This window comes from Cricetulus griseus, chromosome 2 (genome assembly GCF_003668045.3).
Source record: "Cricetulus griseus strain 17A/GY chromosome 2, alternate assembly CriGri-PICRH-1.0, whole genome shotgun sequence".
Lineage (NCBI taxonomy): Eukaryota > Metazoa > Chordata > Mammalia > Rodentia > Cricetidae > Cricetulus > Cricetulus griseus.
Genome location: NC_048595.1, coordinates 63,343,814 through 63,367,748, shown reverse-complemented (window position 1 = coordinate 63,367,748; position 23,935 = coordinate 63,343,814). Strand labels below are relative to the sequence as shown.

The 23,935-nt window shown below is 37.1% G+C and overlaps 1 protein-coding gene across 10 annotated transcripts in view; it reads right to left on the bottom strand.

The window, feature by feature from the left end:
• Bnc2 (basonuclin 2) overlaps positions 1–23,935 on the bottom strand; it is a 403,916-nt gene that overhangs the window by 217,505 nt on the left and 162,476 nt on the right. For 6 of the 10 annotated variants that reach the window (XM_035439815.1, XM_027400355.2, XM_035439817.1 and 3 more), the window contains one exon: positions 17,103–17,186. The exons of the other annotated variants lie outside the window; for them this stretch is intronic. In XM_035439815.1, coding sequence (XP_035295706.1) covers positions 17,103–17,186 — 84 coding nt within the window. The remainder of the gene's footprint in view (positions 1–17,102; positions 17,187–23,935) is intronic. 10 annotated transcript variants of the gene reach the window in all.

The following is a 23,935-nucleotide window of genomic DNA, read 5'->3' as shown; positions in this document are numbered from 1 at the left end:
TGAGATTTTTAATCTACTTCCCCACAAAATAAATCTTTCCTATGAAGTTCTACCTTCTAACATATATTCCTACAGAACTATATTTTGCCTAAGGGCATTTCTATCTATCTGGTTTTGGACTCATCTTCAATTCTCTGTTTTCTTCACTCCAGTAATTTTGACATTCCCTTGATCTCTGCCATCTTTGCGGCAAATGTTTTCCTATAATGCTATATAGATCTTTTATTTTGCTTCCTTTATCATGACTCTTTCAGTAAGAGGTATGGGACGTTAAAGACACTTAGTGTGATTAATTAAAACAACAATTTAAAAACACACACAAAGAGGTTGCTACTACCCAATGCTTTCCATTACCTGAATGCTACATAGCAACTGGCATGACAGCTCAGTAAACAACATGTAAACTATGTTGACAATTTAAGTCAAAATGTATTTCAAAAAACTCACAGCTCAGCTTCCACTGCTGGGACCGAGGTGATTCTGTGCTCAACGCCTTCAACACTGAACCAATCAAGGACATTTTCTTGATTTCAAACATGGTATTTAAAAACAGCAAGTTTATCTTTTTTGTTGTTTGTACAAAATATGATTAACACTCATGTATATATTATCACAGTTTTAAGGTGATATAAGCTTTAAAAAAATCTGTCATGCTTTGAATAAACTGTATCTGTTTCACTTCAATAAAAATTAGCATTATTAACATGAATGCTTACTTTACTGGTATTTTTTCTTTTGATATTTTTCTACTTCACAGTTATAATAGTCATACATCCCAGTTCAAATGTTCATGAACTAGTACTAACTAATATGGTATTTCACTAAAAAAATTAAGGCAACAAGGAACACTGTGGGGTTCCAATTAATAAAAGAATCCTAGTTGGTCATATATCCATAGTCTCAACAATCAGGAGGTAGAGGCCAGAGCATTACAGTTAGAAGCAAGCCTGGTCTACACTTGTTTCAAAAACAACAAACAAATGAAGAACTAAATACTAATTTCAGAGGCATGCCTTGCATACATGCACAATTCATAGGCTCAGTGTACATGCAGGTGTTATGAAACTATTAGTATGTGTTTGGTGGTTCTTCCAGTAAAGGTAATAAGATGTAACCATCCACCTCCTTTACCCAACTCTACTTTGTAACATCAGTATTTATTAGTGTAAAGCTAACCAAGTTCTGGACTGCTACAATTTTTCAGGGTGTTTTTGTTTTATTTATTTATTGTTTTTTGTTTTGTTTTGTTTCACTTTTCAGACTTAACAGATCTGCACAAGAATAAAATCCACGGTCTCTTTGTTGGGCCTATACTGTACAAAAACTAAGATACAGAAAACCAACAAGTTAAGTACTATTCCTGGACAGGACATCAAATGCTATGGTTAACTGAAAATTAATGGTGGGACTCTCTTCCTCTTACTAGATGTCATAATTTGAAGAAGTCATCCTCCACAGTCCATGGAAGTTAATTCCCAATTATAAGAAAGTGAAATTTGGGGAGTGGGTGAGGGGTGGTTTGGGGGGTCAATGGGGAGCATGGGAGGATGGGATGAGAGGGTGAGGGAATGGGGGGATTGATATGTAAATAAGAGTGCTTCTAAAATAAAAAAATATTTAAATTAAAAAAGAAAGCGAAATTCATATGGGCAGATGGTACCTTCAACTTCTTATTGAGATGATTACATTAAATGAGATAGTCTTTTACAACATACAGAACAAGAAATATGATGAACCCAAACATCTATCAAACTCTTAATATGGAAGAAGAAACTACTGTGGAAAGTTCAAGTTTACAAAGAAAGAAAGCAATATGGTATTCTTTTCCAGAATCTACTATGAGCAGGGCACCATGCAAAGCAACAAAGTATACAGATAGTCACAAATATGCATTTGCTCTTGAGGGTAGGAGTTTTCAGGTCAGCTTGCTTGTTCTCTAATCAACTGCCACAGAAATCCCATATTCATTCAAACACTGAACTTAAAACATATGTATCCTTTGTCACATTGTTCCTTGGTTTGCCTATTCACACAGTGATTCCATGCAAAGATCAGCATAGATCACATTCATCTGCATGCACATACCTTCCTGATAAGTGCCAGGCACAATGGCCGGTGCTGAGACAATACAGATGAATAGCACTAAACATGACCCTTGCGTAGAACTCAGAGCTGCTTATCCTCATTTCACATGGAAGAACTGCCTTAGAAATACAGCTTATTTCAACACACCATTATACTGCCAGCACCTGGCAGTGAGGGCTCAGCCTGTTCATTCAGTGCTGAGAGACATTCCATGATGAGAGACATCGAGGATAGCCTGGGACAATAGTCATTCATGTTACACTGCCCTTACTTTCTCCATCAAACGACAAGGTTGTTGCCCTGACCCCATGTGATCTCAGAGTCCATTGGCACGTAAGTAAACATATTTAACAACCATCGGGTGTGTTTTAAGTCATTTTAAACCCATTTAAGTTTCAATTAGTTCAGTGACTTTGGCCTTTGCTAAAATCACATCTTGAAACATTATTGTAACCATTATTTCGGAATTCACTTTCTGATTTTGATATATTGAGTTTTTTTCTTGCCTCTTCTTACCCATAGATGTATAATTTGGGTTTGCTGTATTCTTTCAAAGGAAGAATTGGCAGGGTGCTTGCTGTTACTTAGGATAAGTATGTAATCTCTTTGACTTTCTCTTGTTGGGCAAACTGCCCAGTGAATATCAATTTTTTTAGAGCTACAAATATGGTTTTAATAGATTCACAGATTTTAAATTATTATAATTCAGAGCACGTCTCTCCCAGGGTGAGCAAATAATTCATAACAATCCATGTAGATGCAAAGGAGATGACAATTGATCAATCTGTATGTGAGTACATTGACAGAGTTACTGCTGCTCTTTTCTGTACAAACCCTCCCCCCAACACTCATACAATTTTCACATGGAAAGAAATGCCTGTCTATGGGAGTTCAAATTAGTCATAATACCCACTTTGGGGACTGAAGAACACTTACTGTAAATCAGCCACTCAGAAACCACACTTGACATATTTTGGTTCTAATATAACTGTAAGTTGCATAATATTGTATGTATTGATTGGCTCTTGAGATTATAATGGAAAGCAAGTGCCATACATTGAAAGTGACCAACCACAGATAGAAAAATTGTTTCTGAAAATCCCACAAACAGAATCATTTTCCTTACAATCTAAATCTCCTTGTCCTTTACACAGTTTATTCTAACACACAGTTGAGGCTGTAATTTTACCCTAAATGCCTTTAAACCTCAAGTTGTCACCTGTATACCTCCCTCAGACTCAGAGAAAGTTCTAGCAGAATTAAGTGAATTTCTTCTTTAATGAGGAAGTGGTATGTCTTCTTAATCAGGGAAGGAACAAATCAGAAAAAAAAAATCTCACTAGGTAACAATTCCCAGATTGATTGAGGAAGTTAAAGCAACTACAAAACCATAGTAAAGTCTGCCTTTCTGATATGTCTCTGTTCAGTTCTTTTATCTTTAAAAAAATAAATTGGACAAATTTTAATATGTAAGATGTTATCTAGGTATTTGATTTGCAATGTGTGTCTTCTACCTTCCTAAATGGAGAACATGCTCTCATCTGCTCCCTTAAAGTCTCTCTACTATAATAACATGTAATTCGTTATAAACAAGGACAGCTAGAAACCAGTCATGTAGTACACAGAAAGAAATCAAGGTCAGTTCCTGTACTTGTAAAAAGCAAAAGCCGTTTAAGAGACTTTAGCTGCATTTCCAAGTGGAAAGGAGAGACTTGGATGCCATTTCATTGCTTCTACATGATCTGTGGTAATAGTATAATTTGGGGACCAGGACTATAAGGTAAGATATTTAAATACAATACAAACATATAATAACTGCTGCTTCTGCTAGAAGTTGGTTTCTAGAACAGATTCTTTTGTCAAACAACTAACAATTTGCATAGAGTGTTTGGATTCCACTGGGGACAACGTTTTAGTTTTTCCTTACACTCTTTTCTACTTCAATTCTTCCTCAACTTATCATGAGTCATGATTCAATAAAATCATTAATTATACCTACTGAGGTTCCAGTGACCGTCTGGAAAACTGCAGAGAAGGTTTGAGCCCATTTTTGAAACTCCTAAATAGTCTAAATCACCATTAAGTAACTCTTCCTTTAAGTAAAAATGAAAGAAAAAATACTAAGAGTAGCTGAATAGGTAACAACATTCCCCTATTACAAAATCAAAGACCTTGGGATATAATTGTGATAACACATATGGATATTTTATACTTCCGTGGGGATAAAGAAATGAACTTGTATCAAAACAATGATTGCCCTGGTCCTAACATGAATAGTCAGTATTACAAGAACTGCCAGAAATTACTGCGAGAAATACAAACAATCCTTTCAAACAGCAAAGTGGTGCTTAAAAGTATAGCTGAATTTACCCATGAATAACACTACAGTACTTACAGATGTAGAACAGCAAATATTTTGGAGTTCTGTATATAGAACAAAGTGAAATCAACATATGAGTTTCCCATTAGCTTTGAATTTTCTCCATTTTACTTCTTGTTACAGAAATATTAACCAACCTCACCACTGATAGCTAACTAGCCTCTTCACCTCAAACTCGCCCCATGTACTTATGATTACAGACATCACTAGTATGGTGTGGTCAGAGAGCCACAGTAATTAACAGAAAATGAGAGGCAATGTGCAAAGATTTTTCCATTTATGTTCTGGGAGACATATTTATGATGTGCTTCAGAAAGCCTTATTGGGGATAAGACCAATCAGTAGCAGTTGTACTGATCACCTCAACACCGATCTTTACATTGTTTTTCCAATATGTCATTTCTTCTCCAAGTTCTTCTCTTAACCCTTCATAGAAGTTAATGTCATGATCTGTCTCAGGGGGACAGAGGTTAAGCTAACTTTCAAAGGATGTCCTAAAATGAGTGGATAACATAACAGCTGACTGCATCAAAATGGAGGAAAAGATGAGACAATGGCATAACTTATAGTAAAGAACAGCAAATAAAGATGATAAATGAGAAAAGCACAGGAAGGCTAGATTTTTTTTCACATCCAGAGAAGTCATACATTAGAAAAAGTCAAGGTGTTTGCTACGCTTAGCCTTAACCACAAATCTGTTTTGACTATGCCAACAGCATCTATTTGACTATTTTATACATCTTAGGACTTCTCATGGGCTCAGTCATATACATCACTCCCAGGTAGGAACAGGACATACAGCTCCATGCTGCTTTCTCAATGTGCTCTGAAACCTCCCTCCTATCAGGTGTGAGAAGCTGCATCTATCAGTAGGTTGAAGACAGCAGCTGACCCACAATTAAGTCACCTCTTAAACACAGATGATGCCCTGTTACATAACACAACAGACACCCGGATCCCAATATGTGTTTGATACACAGTATCAAAAAAGGCCTCCAGAAAACATACCAAAACCACAGTGAATGTACCCACATAGTTTAACAATAACTTATAACCTAAGCTGTATAACCAAGAACTGAATAGTGAAAATGTATCAGAATATATATTGTGAAGCCTTCTTTGGGACTTTTTTTATTAAGTAAATTCTTAACAAATCATTCATGGGTGACTAGAGTTAAGCTGGTTCCCAAAACCAGAGATATAAACTACTGAGACTCAGAGTCATTGTTACGGCATGACAATCACTATTCAAACAGTGAACCTGTGACACACATGAAAATGAGGTCAAATGTCTAAATAATACTTTCAAATATTTGATTTTAAATGTTTGTTAATAATGTTGGCTAATAAAGAAGTTGATGTTTTGCAAGAATAAAAAGAAATAAAAACCACAACTGAGGGTACATCAAATCATTTATAACTGCCCTATGTACACTCATAAAAGGACTGTTCTAGATTTAGCCTCTCAGTTTAAGTGAGAACAACAACAACAAATTTCAATCTCCAGGTTCTATTTACAAAAGATTCTAGAAGAGGAAATTACTTCTGTCTCTTTTTTTCAATTTATTTATAAAATTATTGGACAGCATTGTTATAAAAGATTAAGCATAAACAATGCCAAGGACAGTTAGGCAAACCGAGAAGAAGGTTAGTAACATACAAATCTTTGACATTCCCCAAAGCCAAGTTTTTAACTTGTAACACAAAGAAATCAACACAGAGTCAGATAGTAGGTGGGATGGGACCCAGAAACAAGAAAATATGCAAAAGTTGTGAAATAAATCCTAAATATCAACACAAACAATTACACATTGCCAGGATTCCTTCTTGCATCCTTAAATGTGTTTATATTCTGCTCCACAGCTACATTCATTTTCATGCAAAAGATAAGGAATGGTCTTTGCTTATGTAAAGAAGAGACTTATGTGACTAATAGTTATAAATAAAATTCCTTTGTACATCAAAGAAAAAGAGCCTTTTGTTTATTCAAGAAATTCCTAATTGGGTTCATTTATAAGTAAAACTTTCTTTTTATTTGAGACCCAGCAGCACAGCACAGTGTAGCTGAAGACAGCAGGTAGCTCTGATAATGAACTTTGCACAGTTTTGAGAAAATAATATCTGAAGGCAATTTGTTCTTCCGGGGTCAGCAGATTACTGATTCAAAAGAATGAAAACCTCTGGGACATTTTGAGACTTTAAAATAAAAGAAAGAAAGAAAACCAGACACACACAAAGGAGGGGGGAATCTGGCTAATTAAAATTTCCAGTTCTATCGCTGTTCTATATATACAAATCCGTCAAGAAAGGCCTGCAGGATCAGACCTGTATGAGAAAAAGTATACCATCATCACATTAATTGTATTATTACTTCATAATGCCAACCAGCCAGGTTGAAGAGATTAAATAACAAGATAATCTTATAAACAATGCTCATTTCACCAGTGTACCAAATAAGTTTGATTTATATCACTGGCTGTTTTTTTAATTAATTTATGCACCCACGTGCTTTAACTTACACAGACAGACACCTACAGTGAGGCAGAGATAGACATTTATTTAATGTCTTGACCTTTGAGTTGGGTTCATGTTTAGTCTTCTCAATGTTGTTAGTCACTCAAAAATGAAGAAACTGTTAAGGCCCTGCATTAAAGCTAAGCATGAAGAAAGAAAATGTTTATTTAATTCAATTCCTAGCCCCCCCATCGCCATACATGTTTAATTTCAGTTTGTATAACTTCACAAAAACTTGCAAGTACAATTGTTCCCCAAAAGTTCTGAAAATTCTCCCTACCCCCCTCCCAAAGTTCATTTCATAATCAGCATCAATTTTAAATGCCTGTGTTTGTTTTGATGCAGCTTCTACTGACAGAGCAGAGGGAAAGACTACTCATTTTAAAACATACGATGTTTAATAATATTAAGGGGCTGGATAAAACCTGTAGAGTGTACTCCTGGATATCATTTATAAAGCAAAGATCACCAATGAGCATTTAGAATACAACTGTGGAAAATCCATAGGTAAGAGAAAGCTGGATTCATCTCAATTTTCTTAATCAGGTAACAAAACATCATCTCGGAGTTATACACATTCAAAGTATATCATCAGTGACATCATAGGGAGGACAGTTGACACTTTGAAACATTAAAAGCCACAGTATAATAGAGTACCCTGGTGTCAAGATTATTTTAATTCAGCCATTTTACAACTTCTATGGATAGTTTCAGTGTGGGGAATGAGAATGTTTACTTATTTAGTCAGGCAAGAAAAAGCTTTTCTCCTCTTTGTTATAAAACTTTTATTTATTTATGTGATCAATGTTTATTTTTAAAATCTCAATACAATAACAGATGTCAGCTACATTACATGTTTTTTATTATAAATTCCTAGAGGGCAGAGACCCTATCTGTTTAGCTCACATTTTATAGGATGGAAACACAGAACCATACCCAAAAAGACACTTAAAGATGTTTTTTTAAATAATAACAATGATTTCAAGGAAACTTAGTCTATTCCTGTGCTCCAAGAAACTCTACTGGCAATCACTGAACATTAAAGAAGACTTTTATGTTCTCGGGCAATTCCTTTCTTCATATATCTGCAAATGACACTTTTCTTTTGAAACAGGGATCACTTAACTGAGACAGTTTCTATTTGATAATCTTTAAGAGGTGGCTTTTGAAGAACATTAGGTGACACTACAAAGACAGATAGGAAAAAAAATTAAAAGCCAGACCCAAACATTCTACACCTTAGCCTTGCTTCAGCACATCTCACATGTCATGTAAGATGATGCGATGTTTTCATGGAAAACCTGGGAGACTGGTACTTGAGTGCTTACAAATGAAGCCTCCTGAATCCGGTCCCACCAGAATCAGGTGTGACCTGTCTCCAAATTCTTTATGTTCATCTGGATCTTATGGAACTCAGAGCTGACTGGACAGATAACTTACGTTTTAAAATGCCAAGCGATGTCATGGAACATTTATTAATCTCTAAAGGAATAAAACAAGCACATGGTGTCATCTAGGCTCTGACACAACAACACTGAAAAATTCGTGCATGGTTTGGGGAAGTCCTTTAAAGTTTCAAAGCCATAGTTTCTAAGTCTTTAAGAGGAAGATATTGGGTTTTATAATTCATAAAATTTTCACTTGTAGTATTTTTATTAGTTCAAATTAGGAACAAGCTTGCTTCACATGTCAATCCCTTCTCCTTCTCCCTCTCCCTCCCCTCCCCATAAACCCCCACTTATAATATTTTAAAGCATAAGGAAAATTATTGAGTCCTAAAGAATCCAACATACAACTTGAGGTTCTACTATATACAAATGAAAGATTGCCCTTTCTTTTACAAGAAACAGGAGGACTTGTATGTTCTACTAAGACGTATTCATTGTGACTAACTTGATCATTAGTAAGTCTTATAGCTATATATAAAGTATGGGTGTATAGTGGAATATATTTATTAAGGCCCATGTACATGTGCATGGCCAATTACATAATTTTCTAATCAAGGAAAGAACTAAAGACTTCCTATTTTTCTTTCTTACCTCCTTTCATACAAAACTGCTGCAACAAGGCTTAAGAAATTACACGAATTAAACACCACATCCAACTCAGCATTCCCAATATTGATAGCATTCGTAATCAACATAAATAACTTATGTTAAATCCCTCACCTGAAATCCAGACATCCTCACATAGAAAAAATTATACTAAGAAAGAAGAATGCAAAACTTACTTCATTCATATTATACCTGAAATATTAAAACTCAAGCTATACAAGTCCATGACTTCCACTCTGACAACTCCCCATGGAATCCTCACCCGTCGTGGGGAGCAGAAAGGGTATGGAATAGGTAGGGTGTTAGTGGGGGGAAGTGGAGGGAGTAGGGCAGGGAGAGGGAACTGGGATTGACATATAAAACAATCTTGATTCTAATTTAAATTAAAAATGGGTGAAAAAACAAATCCATGACTTCAATGCTATTTAAGCAGGAAGTAAGTGTAGCAACAGCAACATAAAAATGAAAAAAAAAAAAATCCAAAAAGCATCTAATTTATATCTTCCCAAAATTTAAAACAGGGGTAACCTTAGTCATTCAACAATTTTCTCTATTTACTAACAAATTTCAAAAGCTGAATAGACTATCAATTTCCTTGTTGTTTAAAAACAGATGCACAGAAAATACCAATTAAAAAGAAATAAACAAAAACTATTATCGTATTCAATATTTTCTGTCCATTTTAGATTCCTATGATAGAAAGGTAAGTAAAAGTTATTTTGTTACATAATATTTAAATAGTCAAGATACATAAGTATTTTCAGGAACTGTTTTCCTAATTATTAGCTGTTTGGCGACCAGAAGCTAGGGAAAATATTTAAGGCATAATAAGAATGGATTTATTGTTATTGTGTGCCATATAAAAAACCTTACATACTGGCACTATCTCCCCCTTTCGATCCTTCCAGAAGTGCTAGGAAACACCAAAGAATGAAAATTTTCCCATTCCATTGCCTCAACTAAAATTAAAACCAGAGGTAAAAATACACAGAGGCCAGATCCTACCAGTTGTTCTGTTGGATTTTAAACGAGTTTGAAGTCCAGGGTTTCTACATGAATATCCTCCTGTATGAAAACAGTCATCTGACCCTACAAAATTCTGAATAACACTGGCCAATAGTAAGTTTTACTCAAAAGCAGAAAGACAGAATGGCTCAATTAATATCCTGTATTTTTTAAACTCCTTTATCAAATTCATTCACATTTTTAAACCCACCACCAGTCATACAACTTTATATATTTATTTTTTTTCTCAAATTAAGTAATTGTGTACACCAATCTTTTCCGTAACAGCAGAATAACTCTATGGATGAAATGGAATTGGAGATGGCTTCTGTGGAAGGTGGAAAATGAGAGCAAGATGTAAAGAGAAGCAAATATAAAGGGGCAGAGATTTAAAGGGAAAAGAGAACATGGAAAAAGCACACAAAAGAGACACAATTGGGCAAAAAGAAAGGCTAAGAGGCAACCAAGAGAGGAAGGAGCAGAGAGATATAAAATATTTGCAGTGAATGGCTCTTGTCCAAAGCTTGTCAGAGCTCAAGCCCAATGCCTGCATCTTGTTTTCTGACAGAAAATACCTCTTTCTTTTTTTTTTTTTCTCAAAAATGTTTTCTGTACCCAGGCAGTCTCATTTTACTTTTCAATTTGTATGTTAGTTTGAAACAAAGGTTCAATTTTGAAATTTTGTTCATGTGTCTAACAATAACCTTTATTTTAGAAATGTGCTTTAGAGCTTACACACCATTGCTCAACCCAGTGGAGAAAACCTCACGGTTGCTCAGACCTTCCAAAAGCTGACAGTCTTTCCTCTCTGAAGAAGTCGGGGTTGCCTAGTTCTCTAATGCTAGAGAAACACATCTGAAATGAGTGCTATGTGACCTCTATCTAATCTGAGCTCTGCAGCTATCTCTACAGGAGGGGGAACTGTGCATCTAGAGCCTGACAAGGAACTCCTGCCATGCCACCTTTACCTGCTGGCTTGCTATTTCCATCCACACACCTACTGTTCTTCACCGGATGCCCATACCCCATAGTCTACACCATATTTCTCAGCATGTTAAAAAACTCCTGGTACTCTCCTTACTGTCCAGTCTGTTGCCCCATGCAGTGTGTGGTGCACTTTAATACACTTAGGGGGAAGAAAAACATTTCATGTAAAAATTCATTAAATAATATACCACTTTTGCAGTATTGATTCTACAAACTGTAACTCTGTGAAGTGGCTCAATACCGTGTCATCACTGCACAGCAACTTGTTTCATTTACAGTATCTGTTTCACTTCTACTCATGAGCTAATATAATTCAATTTTTTTTAACTGCACACAGGCTGCTAGACACATGTGCATGGCAAATGGAATCTGAACTTAGCTTAACAGCCTCATTTATTCCTGATGGTTTAAATTATTTCATCACAATTAATGACACCCCCTCAGCTTCCTGTGCAGCACTGCCAGATGTTCAGAGACCACAAAGCCACTCTCTTCTTTGACGGCTGGTGACAAGTCGTCCTCTGAAGGACATTCCCTAGGTGCACAGCCGGATGACACCTCCATTGCTTAGCACCTCTCTGCCTCCCAGAGTAACTATGAAGAGGAAAAAGCAGGAAGTCACGAGAAACCAGCAAATGCATTAGTTAGGGCAAATTCTTCGAGGTGATCTCAACTTGGAGAACTTAGCTGCTGCTGGAGTTCTTACCTTGCTGCTTAGAATAGACCTCTGCCTCCACCTTCTCGACTCAGGCATCTACCGAGTGCATGGAGTACCTATGGTGGCGTCGGTCCCAGAGGAATGCAAAGAACAACCACAGTATGAAGTTTTCCATAGAGACCTTTCTCACTTTTGGTAATTTTATTTTGAGAAGTGTCTTGTCTTTAAGGGTCGGCAATTTGAAATTACCGTCTCTATCATGATTTTTCTCTATCCTATTCGGTAAAATATTACATAGAAACACGTTTTGGCAACTCTTTCTTACTGGCGTTACTCCATTTATTTAGGCTTAGTAGGGCATTTGTTGTTGTTTTCCCCCGGGGCTATTGGGTTTTTGTTATTTTGTTTTGCCTGTTAATATTATTTCACTCATTTTGTTTAAAGGGTGTATTGAAAAACAAACTTCATATTTCCTGTTCTGATTGTGATAACAAGCAGGCACAGCCATTTTACCTTAACCATGTTTTATAACAACAATAAAAAAATCTTAGACTACAAATCAGAAATATTCATTAAATTCTTCATTTGAATTTTATGCAAAACACAAATTGATATAAAAACAGAAATCATAGGTAGCTAAGAAGGTGGCAGAAATAAACACACTAGCACCTTTACAATAAGAATTCAATGCATGGCTCAGATTTGAAAAACATTTCCATAAACTAGAGAACATGTGGCAGACATTTTATGGATTATTTTTTAAATGTTTAAAAAAATACCCTGATCTTATTCAGGGAATAAGGGGCCTTTTCCTTTGCCAAAAAGTGTAATAGCAAAACAGAAAGGCCACCTGTGTCAGCCCACCCTATAGCATGAATATGAGCTATAAGGGCATTTTAGAAAATATTTTCAAACTTAGATGGGGAAAAAAATCACTATCAGTACAGACTCTAAACAGATGCAAAAGACTTCTGTGATATTAGTGGTTCTGTGTGTGGCCTCCCCAGCCAAGCTAATGCCACATGACTCCCCACTCAGTACACTTTCTCTTTTACAAGCTACTTGTGATTAAAACTGCAGCCTCCTACACAGCAACTTGGACAATGGATAAAAAACACAGGGAAAACTAATCAAGCCAAACAAGGTGACTTTTCCACACCCATTGATGGATTTCTTAAATCTTAAATGACTAATACATTCTATACAACACTCAACACTTAACATTTGGTATTTGTATATTAAATGCTTTACTGGGATGTCCTATTGAATAGACAATCATTCTCAGAGCTGAGGGGACTCAAGGGGAAGCTGTGATGGTGACACTTTTTGCAGCCAGTAGACAATGGTAAACTCTTAGCACTCCCAGAGTTGCATCAAATTTTCCTTGGACTAAAACTGAAATGAAAGTTCAATTACTGAGAGGTAGATAAGTAAAATAAACAACTAATTTCATACAGAGAAGTTGGGAGAGCGTCATATGGACCTCATTCTGTTGTCTCCGAGTACTTTATCTGAAGGAGAAAAGGAGCTGAGTAAACTTTAAACTCTCATGTAGGGATGTATTGCTTGTGTGTCCCTGGCAGATGTGGAAAAGAGATGAAATGGGCAAGGGAGAATCAAATATCCCTTCGCTGCAGGTTTGCTGAGGGAAAGAGAACTGCAAAGATCTCACATCTGGCAATCATTTGTCAATAGCTGGAAAGAGAACGGCAGGAAACCTTCTGGCTCTTGGAGAAGATGAAAAGACAAAAACCATGTCTGTCTCTCTCTTTCTCACACATGCACACACACTCGTGCACACAGACACACATACACACACACACACACACACACACACACACACACACACACACACTTACACACAGAAATGTACAAGAACTACCACATTTACCACTGCCACCCCCACTACCAAATTTAATGATCTTCAGATATACTCTACTCCATGGTCAAAAAACATGCAGTCACTTGACTTGTTAAAGCTGCAGTGTGTGTACATTTTTCAAATAAACCCCAGGGCTGATGTTAGAAAATCAAAATCAGTCAAGCATAGACCGCCTGGTACTTTGGGCAGGAATCCTTGTGGTTTAGTCAATAAACAGAATCTGAATGAAAGACACCACAGTAACTAGACAGTAACGTTTTGAACAGCTCTTAACCTGAAGGGAGATGGGGGATGGTGCACTAGTGACCAAGGACATAAGGCTACCCATCCACTTAGAGGTGAGTACTTGAAATGTGACAATGTGACTGCTTATTACAGTCATCTGTCTGTTGCTTGAGAGAGAGAGAGAGAGAGAGAGAGAGAGAGAGAGAGAGAGAGAGAGAGAAAGAGAGAGAGAGAGAACATAATCTTACATGGGGATGTTGTATATAAGTGAATCTGAGACGAACTTTTTAAAAATTAATTATACCTATCTAATAAGGTGGTTAAGAAAACTGTTTTCATTTTGTTCACAATGGTATACTACAGACAATTTGCAGGCTCCGTTGTGTTCTTAAAATGATCAGCTTTGTCCCCACAGGCTCCTCACACAATAAACAAAGTTTTCAAGATTCCCCCATACCACATTAATTAAGTTCTCCAAAATCACAGGAATATAAATCTGCTTGTGGTGATAGATAGACTTCAGGGGTTGCTGCTGGTTCACCCTCATGCTGCATTTAACTAGCAGTAGCTGCTGCTGTGGAGCGCATCCCTGTGACTCTGTAAGTGAATGCTGCAGGTTGTTTAATAACCTGGCAAATTCACAGTAGCTTGTCAAATTATTACAGGAACAGTGTCATCACTAAACAAGCCTGATCACGGTTAATTACAATGCAGACCAGAGAGCAGCCACAATTGTTCATTAATTACAGGAAGCACCTCATTTAAATTTTATGGAAATTTACACTTGCATCCCGGTATGTCTGGAAAAAAAAAAGAGATCCTTCACGAATTCACAGAAGAAAGGAGTCTGTGGTTTATGAAACATCACAGTAAATTGTGTCTAATCTGGTATTGAAATATTGGCTCATTATTTACTCTAATTTTCTAAGCACTTCAGTGGTGAAAATGACAAAGTCAAACCTCACAAAGTGAACTCCCAACCAAGAAAAAAAAATCGCTGTTAACTGTAACAACTCAATCCATGAGGAGATGCAATGAGGCTAAGAAAGGTAACGTTTTTATTAAACATAAACAAAATATTTATCAGCAATTATGGAGGGTCTACCCTTTGAAAGACCCCTTCCAAGAAGGCAATTGTACAGGTATACAATCCTTTGCTGCTATTTATCACTTAAACTCCCAAGCTAAGCAGAAAATAACCAGCTTTGCATCTACTTCAGAAGCCACTGAGGAAAATAAGCCAACATATAAAGTGAACTAAAGTTGACTTTCCAGCTACTGGTCTATCAAACATATTAACCCCAAAACACAACAGATGCCTTTGCAGAAGTCAATCCAGGCACAAACTTGTAGTATAGTTACTAAAGACCAAAACTATGAGGATAGATATTGGAAATGCCAAGATTATTAAACCATGATGCTGCTAAGATAGATGAAAATATAAGAATAAAAGGCAAGGATTTAAAAGAAAGACGTTAAGGGCAGAAAGAGGCTTCATGAGTCATGAGAACATAAATTAACTAAAGTATAAAACTAAAACATACATGAGAGTGTATCCCTAAATGAAAATTCTTTGTAAGAAAGAATATAAACAAAGTACCGCTTCTAAACTGAGGTGTCCTGGAAGTTACTCTGAGAATGAGGCCAACCAAAAGCCCTCTAGACTTTTACAATGCCTGACACTAGAGTAAAGAATGACAGCAATGAAGCTTCAAAATACTTCCGAACAGTTAGTTGGTAAAGGGCAGATCCAGTTTATTGTAACTGACATAATATGGCCAAAATAGGTATTGCTAAAAGGTATGGAAGCCATACACAGGGGAGGGAAGAAAAAGAGAAGGAAATGGTTTAAGTATGTCCTGGCTAATTCACCAATTCACCCTAGTTGGCAATATTTCAAGAGATTTAATTTTCCCCTTCAGTCTACTAAAATAGTGCTAAAGAAGGAAGGAACTGGTAATGTGATCACTTTCCTTACTTTGAGAAAGACTGGTTTTCTTTGTAGAGCCCATAGTTACTTGTCAACCATCCTGTTTACCTACAACTAGAATTTCACTAAACATGACATATGCTTTTCCCCTCCATCATTATGCCAAGATAATACGTTAAATAAGTATAGTTACATTTTATTGTAGAACGTTATTGCAAACCCATTTTCTTCGCACTATAACTCAAGATTCAAAACACATTATCCAACAATCACCCTCATAAGCAACTAATGATGATCCTGGAAGAACATCCCCATGTCATGCCAAGGGTCAAGTACTCCCCACAAGAAGTCTTCTGTCACTCTGCATCTGTATGTCACATACACTGTTAGTTTTCCAGAACTAGGAAATACATGATCATAACTCGAATGTGCCACACCTGCTTTTCTATTGTATCACATCCATATACCACCTAGACAGTACCAGCTTGGGACACAACAAAGCTCAGGTGGTCTTTTCTAGGCCAAGAGCAGGTGTGCAAGAAATGGTACACCATCCCTTTAGTACTATAAAAATTTAAGCTTCCCTGTCTCACCCTCATTCTCTGTATGAGAAACTCAATTGTAAAAATTGTTCTCTTTTATTGTGTGTTGCATCTAAATCAGTAAAACAAAAAAAAACCTTTAATATTGTACTTAGTATACTTATTACACAAAGTATGAAAAATCTAGAAAATGATGCCAAGTTGAGACTGTGAAAAAATGGGTTTATTCATGCCATCCATGTTGAAACTTCAGCTTGTACTTTGTAATGGCAAACATATCACTCAAAATTCCAAAAGCACACAAAAGCAGAGATGTTCTTCATCATCTTTATATTTTTTTATTTTGCAATATGCCACATCAGGTCTAATGCCTCAAGACCACACAAAGTGTGCTAAAATCCAAGCCAACATTTTCAGGAGAACTGTACTTTGAACATATCCTCCATTGTACTAAGACAGATGATGCTTACTGTTAAGTGTTGCTTTTCTTATTAAGTACCCAGATAGAATCATTTGCCAAAAATCTTGCAGTAACCTGTGTCAGTCTACACAATCAGCCTATAGGGATCAAGGATTGTTTTTCTACCCCAGAGGACATCTCATGGATGGATGGACGGACGGACAGACAGACAGATGGATGGATGGATGGACGGATGGATAATAAATTTCTTCTAACACTTGCTTACAAGGGCCTTTTGCTACATGTATGCCACACCAATCTCTCTTTATGCCTGTTTCAGGGTTGTCATCTCTTGATAGCACTGGTAACAATGGTAATGCCTCCAGGGGTTATTGTTTCTCTCACACCACCCCAAGCTAATAAAATAGTAAGACTCCAACCTGGACTTCCAGCCTCTGGTCTGGCTCCTCCAGGTTTGGGCAAAAGTCTGCACCCAGCACTCTGCCAGCACATGCCAGTGGAACCTGAGGGAATATGGCCTGGTTAGATGCTGGGTATGGGGGCTGCAACATAGTCACACTCTACCCAGTCAGAAGTAGGGACATCCCAACCACAGGTCTGGAAAAGGCCATGGTGACCTAACACATATTTGACATTTGCTGTGACAAATATATTAAAAATACATGAAACTTAGTTTATAAACTATGAAAAGGTAATTATAAGAAGGAAAGATCTACATAAATTTTACTCCCTTGGCCCAGGTCCCATATTTACATCATGCAGCACAGAATAGTCATAAATATCTATAGACAGCAAGAAGGGAAGTTAAAAAGGAGAAAATGAGGGAAGGAAAAAGACTGAAACATAGACTCTTTACTGGGCATTGATAATACCTTCTTTTCACTTTACCCTTCAAATTTCCAGAGAAAATTGAGTGAAACACATTATATATTGTCTAAAGTTCTTTTCTACTCTTAAAAGATGTTTAATTTTGGCCGGGCGTTGGTGGAGCACGCCTTTAATCCTAGCACTTGGGAGGCAGAGGCAGGCGGATCTCTGTGAGTTCGACGCCAGCCTGGTCTCCAGAACAAGTGCCAGGATAGGCTCCAAAGCTACACAGAAAAACCCTGTCTCCGAAAAAAAAAAAAAAAAGATGCTTAATTTCCCCTTTACAGGAATATGTTAGCACAGGTATATTTTAACTTATAAATGTTTATATTTTATTTTCATGCTACTTTCTTGTTTTGCTTCTTGTTTGTTGGGGAAGGGATGTTTTGTTCATATCTAGTAGAACACTGAACCTAGCACTTGACACACTATAAGCAAGTGCTCTGCTATCAGACAAACCCCCGGTACCCCCCCCCCCCCGCAAAAGTTACTGTCTTTAGGTACAGGAAACATGGAATAAATTTTGTTCCAAACAATAACAAAAATACAACATTGCATCTAGAGTTCTACCCTGAAATCCACAAAGATCTTCCTTCAAAATTATGTTTTTATTACAACCAGTCAGTATCATGCCTAAATACTGCCTACTCCAACTTATCTCATCTCTGAATTTAAAATGAAGAGAAATGGATTTAGAATCCATCTAAACTTATTTCCTACTTGTAACACTTTTCTCTGGGGCCTGGAGATCTAGTTCAAAGATAGAGGGGTTGAATGACATAAGCAAGGCTCTGGATTCCATCCCCAGGATAGCAAACATAAAATTTTCTCTTGGTATTTGCCAGCACACCCTATCTGTGCTAATTACATATCTACCAATATCTACCTCAGTACATCAACTATGAGACATATCACATGTGTCTTTGGCATGAGTCCCTCACAATTCCAATTAAGGTCATCTGTGCTATCAATGTCCTTGTTAAGAAGTCATTCTCAGATAGGTGAACCACTTAAGTGATTCCCTCCTTCTCTCAACTTACAAATCAGTTTGATGCTCAAGCACTAAACAGTTTTTGGTAAGTCCCACCTGCTCTAAGGACTGTCTCCCATAACATAAAGCAATCATCTTTTCAAATATTTTTTAGAACCAAAGCTTTCTGCTTAAATCTCTTATTTGTCTTTCATGCTGAGGCCCAAATGGTATAATGCCTAAATGCCATCTGCTGTCACAGTTAATGAGTCTTGTTTGCTTATTAGAAGGGTCTCATATAACCCAGGCTGGCCTCTACCTAGCTATCTGGCTGAAGGTTGCCTTAAATCCCAAGTCTACCTGCTTCTACAACCCAAGTGCTGAGGTTCAGGCAAGTGCCAACATGTCCCATGTCTTTTATTTTTATTTATATACATTTTTGCCTGAATAAATGTCTGTGTACCATATGCATGCATGGTACCAATGGAGGCCCAGAAAGGGTGTTGGATCCCTTGGAACTAGAGTTATAGACAACTGTGAACAATAATATGTGTGAGAGAAACTCAGGACCTCTGAAAGAGCAATCAGTGCTCTTAACCACAAAGCCACTCTGCAACCCAAAATAATCCCCTCTTTACAAAAGTGTTTTACCAACACCATGTGTGAGTCAGGGTGTAGGCATCTTGTATAATAATTAAGACATTTTTTATCTTCAACAATTTTATATGAGTATTTCCATTTTATAAGCAAAAAAGTCAAGGCTTAGAGTAGATAATTACCTCTGTGTTACCTGCTATTAAGTTGCAAACTTCAAACTTTAGAAATGAAAAGGAAAAGAACTATTGAGGACAAGATACTATGCAAGAAAAATTCCTTTTAATGTCATCAATTCTAAAGACATTTGTTGATTTTACACATTATAAAGACAATACAGGAAATTACCCACCCTTTGTGTTTTATTCTGAAACAATATAAGCATTTTGTAAAGGAGAATTTATATACTCTAAATTGTAGGAAGGTATGAGGAACTGGGCATAGACAGCAGAGTTATTAGGAATCTGTGTTGTGTCACAAATGGAACTGATGCTGATTGTACCCTACAGTTGACATATGGAGGGGCACTAATGAGTTCTGCATCAGTAATTCTCTCAAGGGGACAATAAAAGGAAAAGGAAAAAAATCAATCTTGGAATATTCAATATCAAAATGAATCCTCTCCCATCCCACAAAAGATTCCTATAAAACTCTAACAAATGTTACTACAGAGCTGACTGAAATGGTTTCCATAAGCCAGAATGTATATATTGCAAATTGTGTGTAAACAATACCTTATTTCACATACACAAAGCAAATTGCTACTTATCTTAATATTATTTGACCATGTCACCAATAGTAAGCTTCTAGTTTCTTTTTATCCTCACACTCACAGAATGCACTTTATAAACACTCTCAAGAGGAAAGGAGAAAGTTAAACAACTATAATTACATTCAATTACAACTTCAGACACTTAGAAATACAGTTCTTAGAGAAAACAAAGTCTTCTAAGCTGGGAAGGAAAGGTACAGCAAACTACCAGTATGTTTCAACAGTCCTAGTCACAAAGAAGAACTAGCCGTGGGTAGCATTCCTAAACTTGGGAGTCCTGGCATTTCCAGCAGGAAAAAGAAAAACACAAGGATGCATGAAAGCAGACTCCCATATTCTAGAGAAAAGACAACGGAGACTGAAATTCAACTGCACAGTTCAAGAGGGTTATACTCGAACAATGCCCAGCGCCCACCACAACTGCCACAGCCAGTCTCATCATCAGTTATCAGATGGAGAAAGTTTTAAAGAAAAATGAGCAGCATCTGGGGCATAAAAGATGACGAGTTAATTAGCTGTAATTTGGTATAGACTCCTCCATCTTCTGATTTAAAAACCTCAAAAGTTAGCCAGCTCTCTATAAGCAACCAGTGACTGCCATAAGTGACTGCCATGAGGGCCAACAAAATTGTCCACCTTATCCTTCCTCCACTGTGAATTGAAATACTCAAACACAGTAGGCCTGTCTAGATTTTGCAATAAAAATCTTAAAGTGATTTTGGTAATCTTCTTTATCCATGTTCCTCTGTCTTAGTAACCAGTGTCTATTTCAATACCATACTCTAAGATGAAGCTACAATGATTTTTTACAAAATATTCACAAGGATTGAGACCTCATGGGCACTGTAGTTGATTTTTTCTTCTTAGTACATTTTGCTTTTAGAGTAATAAAATGATTTTTTTTTGTTGAAGAAAAAATAATGAACCAATCCAGCTAGTATTTCTAAACTTTATTTTACAAGTTTCTTTTTGGGATTCTGTTTTGAAACATACAGACCACTCTGCTGGTTCTTCAGTAACAGCAAGTAAGAAAACCTGCAAAAAGACTCTGAGAACTCCAGAGGAAGCTCAAGCAGGGTACCTGGCTACTCTCTGTACAGACCTCAGAGGAATCAGTGCATGAGAGAGCTATTTACAATGTACTTTGTGTATAATCACAGAAACAAAAGATGACAACAAGTACAAAGCCCCCCTCCCCCCCCTCTCTCTCCCCTCTCAGGAGAATTCAGAAAGGGAGGGCCAGTGGGCATTCACTTCAGTGTCAAAAGGGCTTTCGGAAAACGCAGTTTCTGTGGGACAGGGAGGAAATGTACCAGACTTCCTCTACCCTCTCTCTCTCTCTCTCTCTCTCTCTCTCTCTCTCTCTCTTTCTCTCTCTCTCTCTCTCTCTCTCACACACACACACACACTCTCTCTCTCTCTCTAACACACACACACCCTCTCTCTCTCTAACACACACACACACACAACTCTCTCTCTATTCATTCTTGTCTACTTAAGGTACATATAAAACTGTTAGGCATTAGACTTCAAAAAAGAAAACAGAAACCCCTAGAATTGCAAAGGGAGGCAGTTCAAAGTACTTGGAGGTGAGTAAATTGGAGTAGAGGATGCTAGAAGGATGAGGACAAAAAAGAGACACAGAAATGACAACTTGAGGGGAATATGTTACTGAGAAAGGGGCTTATGGAGCCAGGGATGACTCCACTTCCAATTTAGTTCTCCTTTTTATATATAAAACATTGATGTAAGCTTTTGCCTGACAGGCATCATGAAAGTCACAGCCCAAATAAACAAAGTAACTTCGATGTCAGCTCAAGTCTTCACAGTTAAGCTGGCTCTAAGCCCAGATCAGTTCTGAATCTCTCTAAGTGTTTCTGTGATTTCTAGTCCAGCAATGGTGAAAGGGATGAGATGAGTAAACCAATCCTAAGAATCTGGAAAAGAATGGATACAAAAGGGTAGATATGAAAAATCAGATGAAAGAAAGAAATAAAAAAGAGATACATTTAAGAGGACTGGGGACATGCTGAGTGCAAAAACTGTTACATTGCAAGCCAGAGGAAAACATTAATGGTACCTCAGGATGCCAAACAACAAGAGGAAAACCACTCGTATAACATAAGTTCAGGAAAGCCATTAAGTGAAATAGCTCATACAACAGCTAGCCAGCATCTCTTGTGAGAGAGGAAAAAGAGGTTAGATTTCCCAACACTGAGAGGATGACAATGCATGCAAAGCACACTGCTGCCAAATACATGAGTACAAAAACAGCAACAGTAAGGTGAGCTACAGAGGCTAGGTGTGCATCTAACTTACATCTTAATTTCTTAATTGACAATTTAACTAAAGACAACATTGTAGGACTAAAAGTACTGTATCACATATCTCTAAGCTAAGACTGCCAAGGGCTAAGAATACAGAATCTAAAATAGAAAAAAAGAATATTCTGTTCTCTGATGAAAAAGCAATGCATATGTCATGGTGTTCTTACTTCTAATAAGAAAGGGACAGAAACATGCCCATTCTTATAGAAGCCTTAGATGAGACAGGGATATTCCAAGAAGAATTAGATAAAGATGGAGGGAAAAGGTTCTAGAGGAAGAATACAGGATGGAACATGTGACCCACTCAGGAGTCATGAGATTCATCAGGTTGACAGGAGTTGATAAAAATGGCATGTGACTTGGAGATGGAGACAGCGTGCCCCCAGGAGAGGGAAGTACTTAGGAGTCCATCTTCCCAGATAAGCTGCCCAGGAGGATGGCTCCAAGCTCTGTGCCCAGGAGGAGGGCTCCGAGCTCTGTGGCAGGAGCAACCCGTGCAGGTTCAATTACTGGAGATTTTCACAGGCATAAACAAGAACCCCTTGTTTTTATGCTGTAAAATATGGGATAAAAGGTGCAAGTATCTCTTCCCTGGTGACACCCTGAGGAGTCTAATGGACCATGAATAATGCTAAAATTACACAGAATCTTTCTTCTAGAGTACTTAAAGGGCTTTATACCTAATATTTATTAATTCCCACATCAGACAAATAGAGAGACCTTCCATTGCATTATTTTCCCTTTAAAGAAAACTGAGGTCTATCACTACAGTCCTCTTCCATGTTTGATAAATGGGCAGGTGGAATTAAGACAAGCTCTTTCTAGTAGCATTCATTTTCCACTAGAAAAATCCTACCATGTGATAAAGTTCAACTTATACCTTCCAATTCTTAGTTTATTTTGGCTTTAAGCAGTAAAGAAAGTAAGGATGAAGTCATTTAACCTGAGCAATTGTTAGAGTTTTTAAAAATTATTATTTTTTAAAAAGTACAGAATTGAAATGGTTTCAATTGGTTCCACTTACTCTTGTAATTCAGTATTTTAGAAACTAAACATCAGAGTTGTTGCATATATATATATATATATATATATATATATATATATATATATATATATCTCCAAGTGTGAGAGCTAATATTTAATGAAAACATAAGTATGTTTATGTATGCCCAATATTTTTGTGTTAAATGCTCAACTCCAACTATCCTATAGACAGGAAATATTAAGAAAGCTTTTAGCTGGGTAATGTAACACACACCTATAAACCCAGCACTCAGGAGGCAGAGGCAGGCAGATCTCTGAGTTAGTTTAGAGGCCAGCCTAGTCTACAGTGCAAGTTCCAGGAGCGCCACAGCTACACAGAGAAACACTTTCCCTTAAACCACACTCCTGCCCCCCCCAAAAAAAAAACAAGGATGAAAAAAGAAAGCTCTTAACAGACAGTGATGCCCTCTTTAAATCTGAACTGCGGTTTCCTGTCACTTATCACCTCAGAGCCTTGTTTCTGTACCTGTAAGAGGGTAATCATTATGTTTCCTATGTGGGGCTAGTAAGAAAGGTAAGAAGGTATATGTGGAACACTTTTCTGCAAGTTCTCAGTGCTTCCACTGGCATCCACAAAAGTGGCACCCAGCATCTCTCCCACAAGGTCCCAGAAGTTTGACAATGACAGAAGCAAACTTCGAACAGTAATAGGGGAAACTGAAAATCTCATTCAGTTAG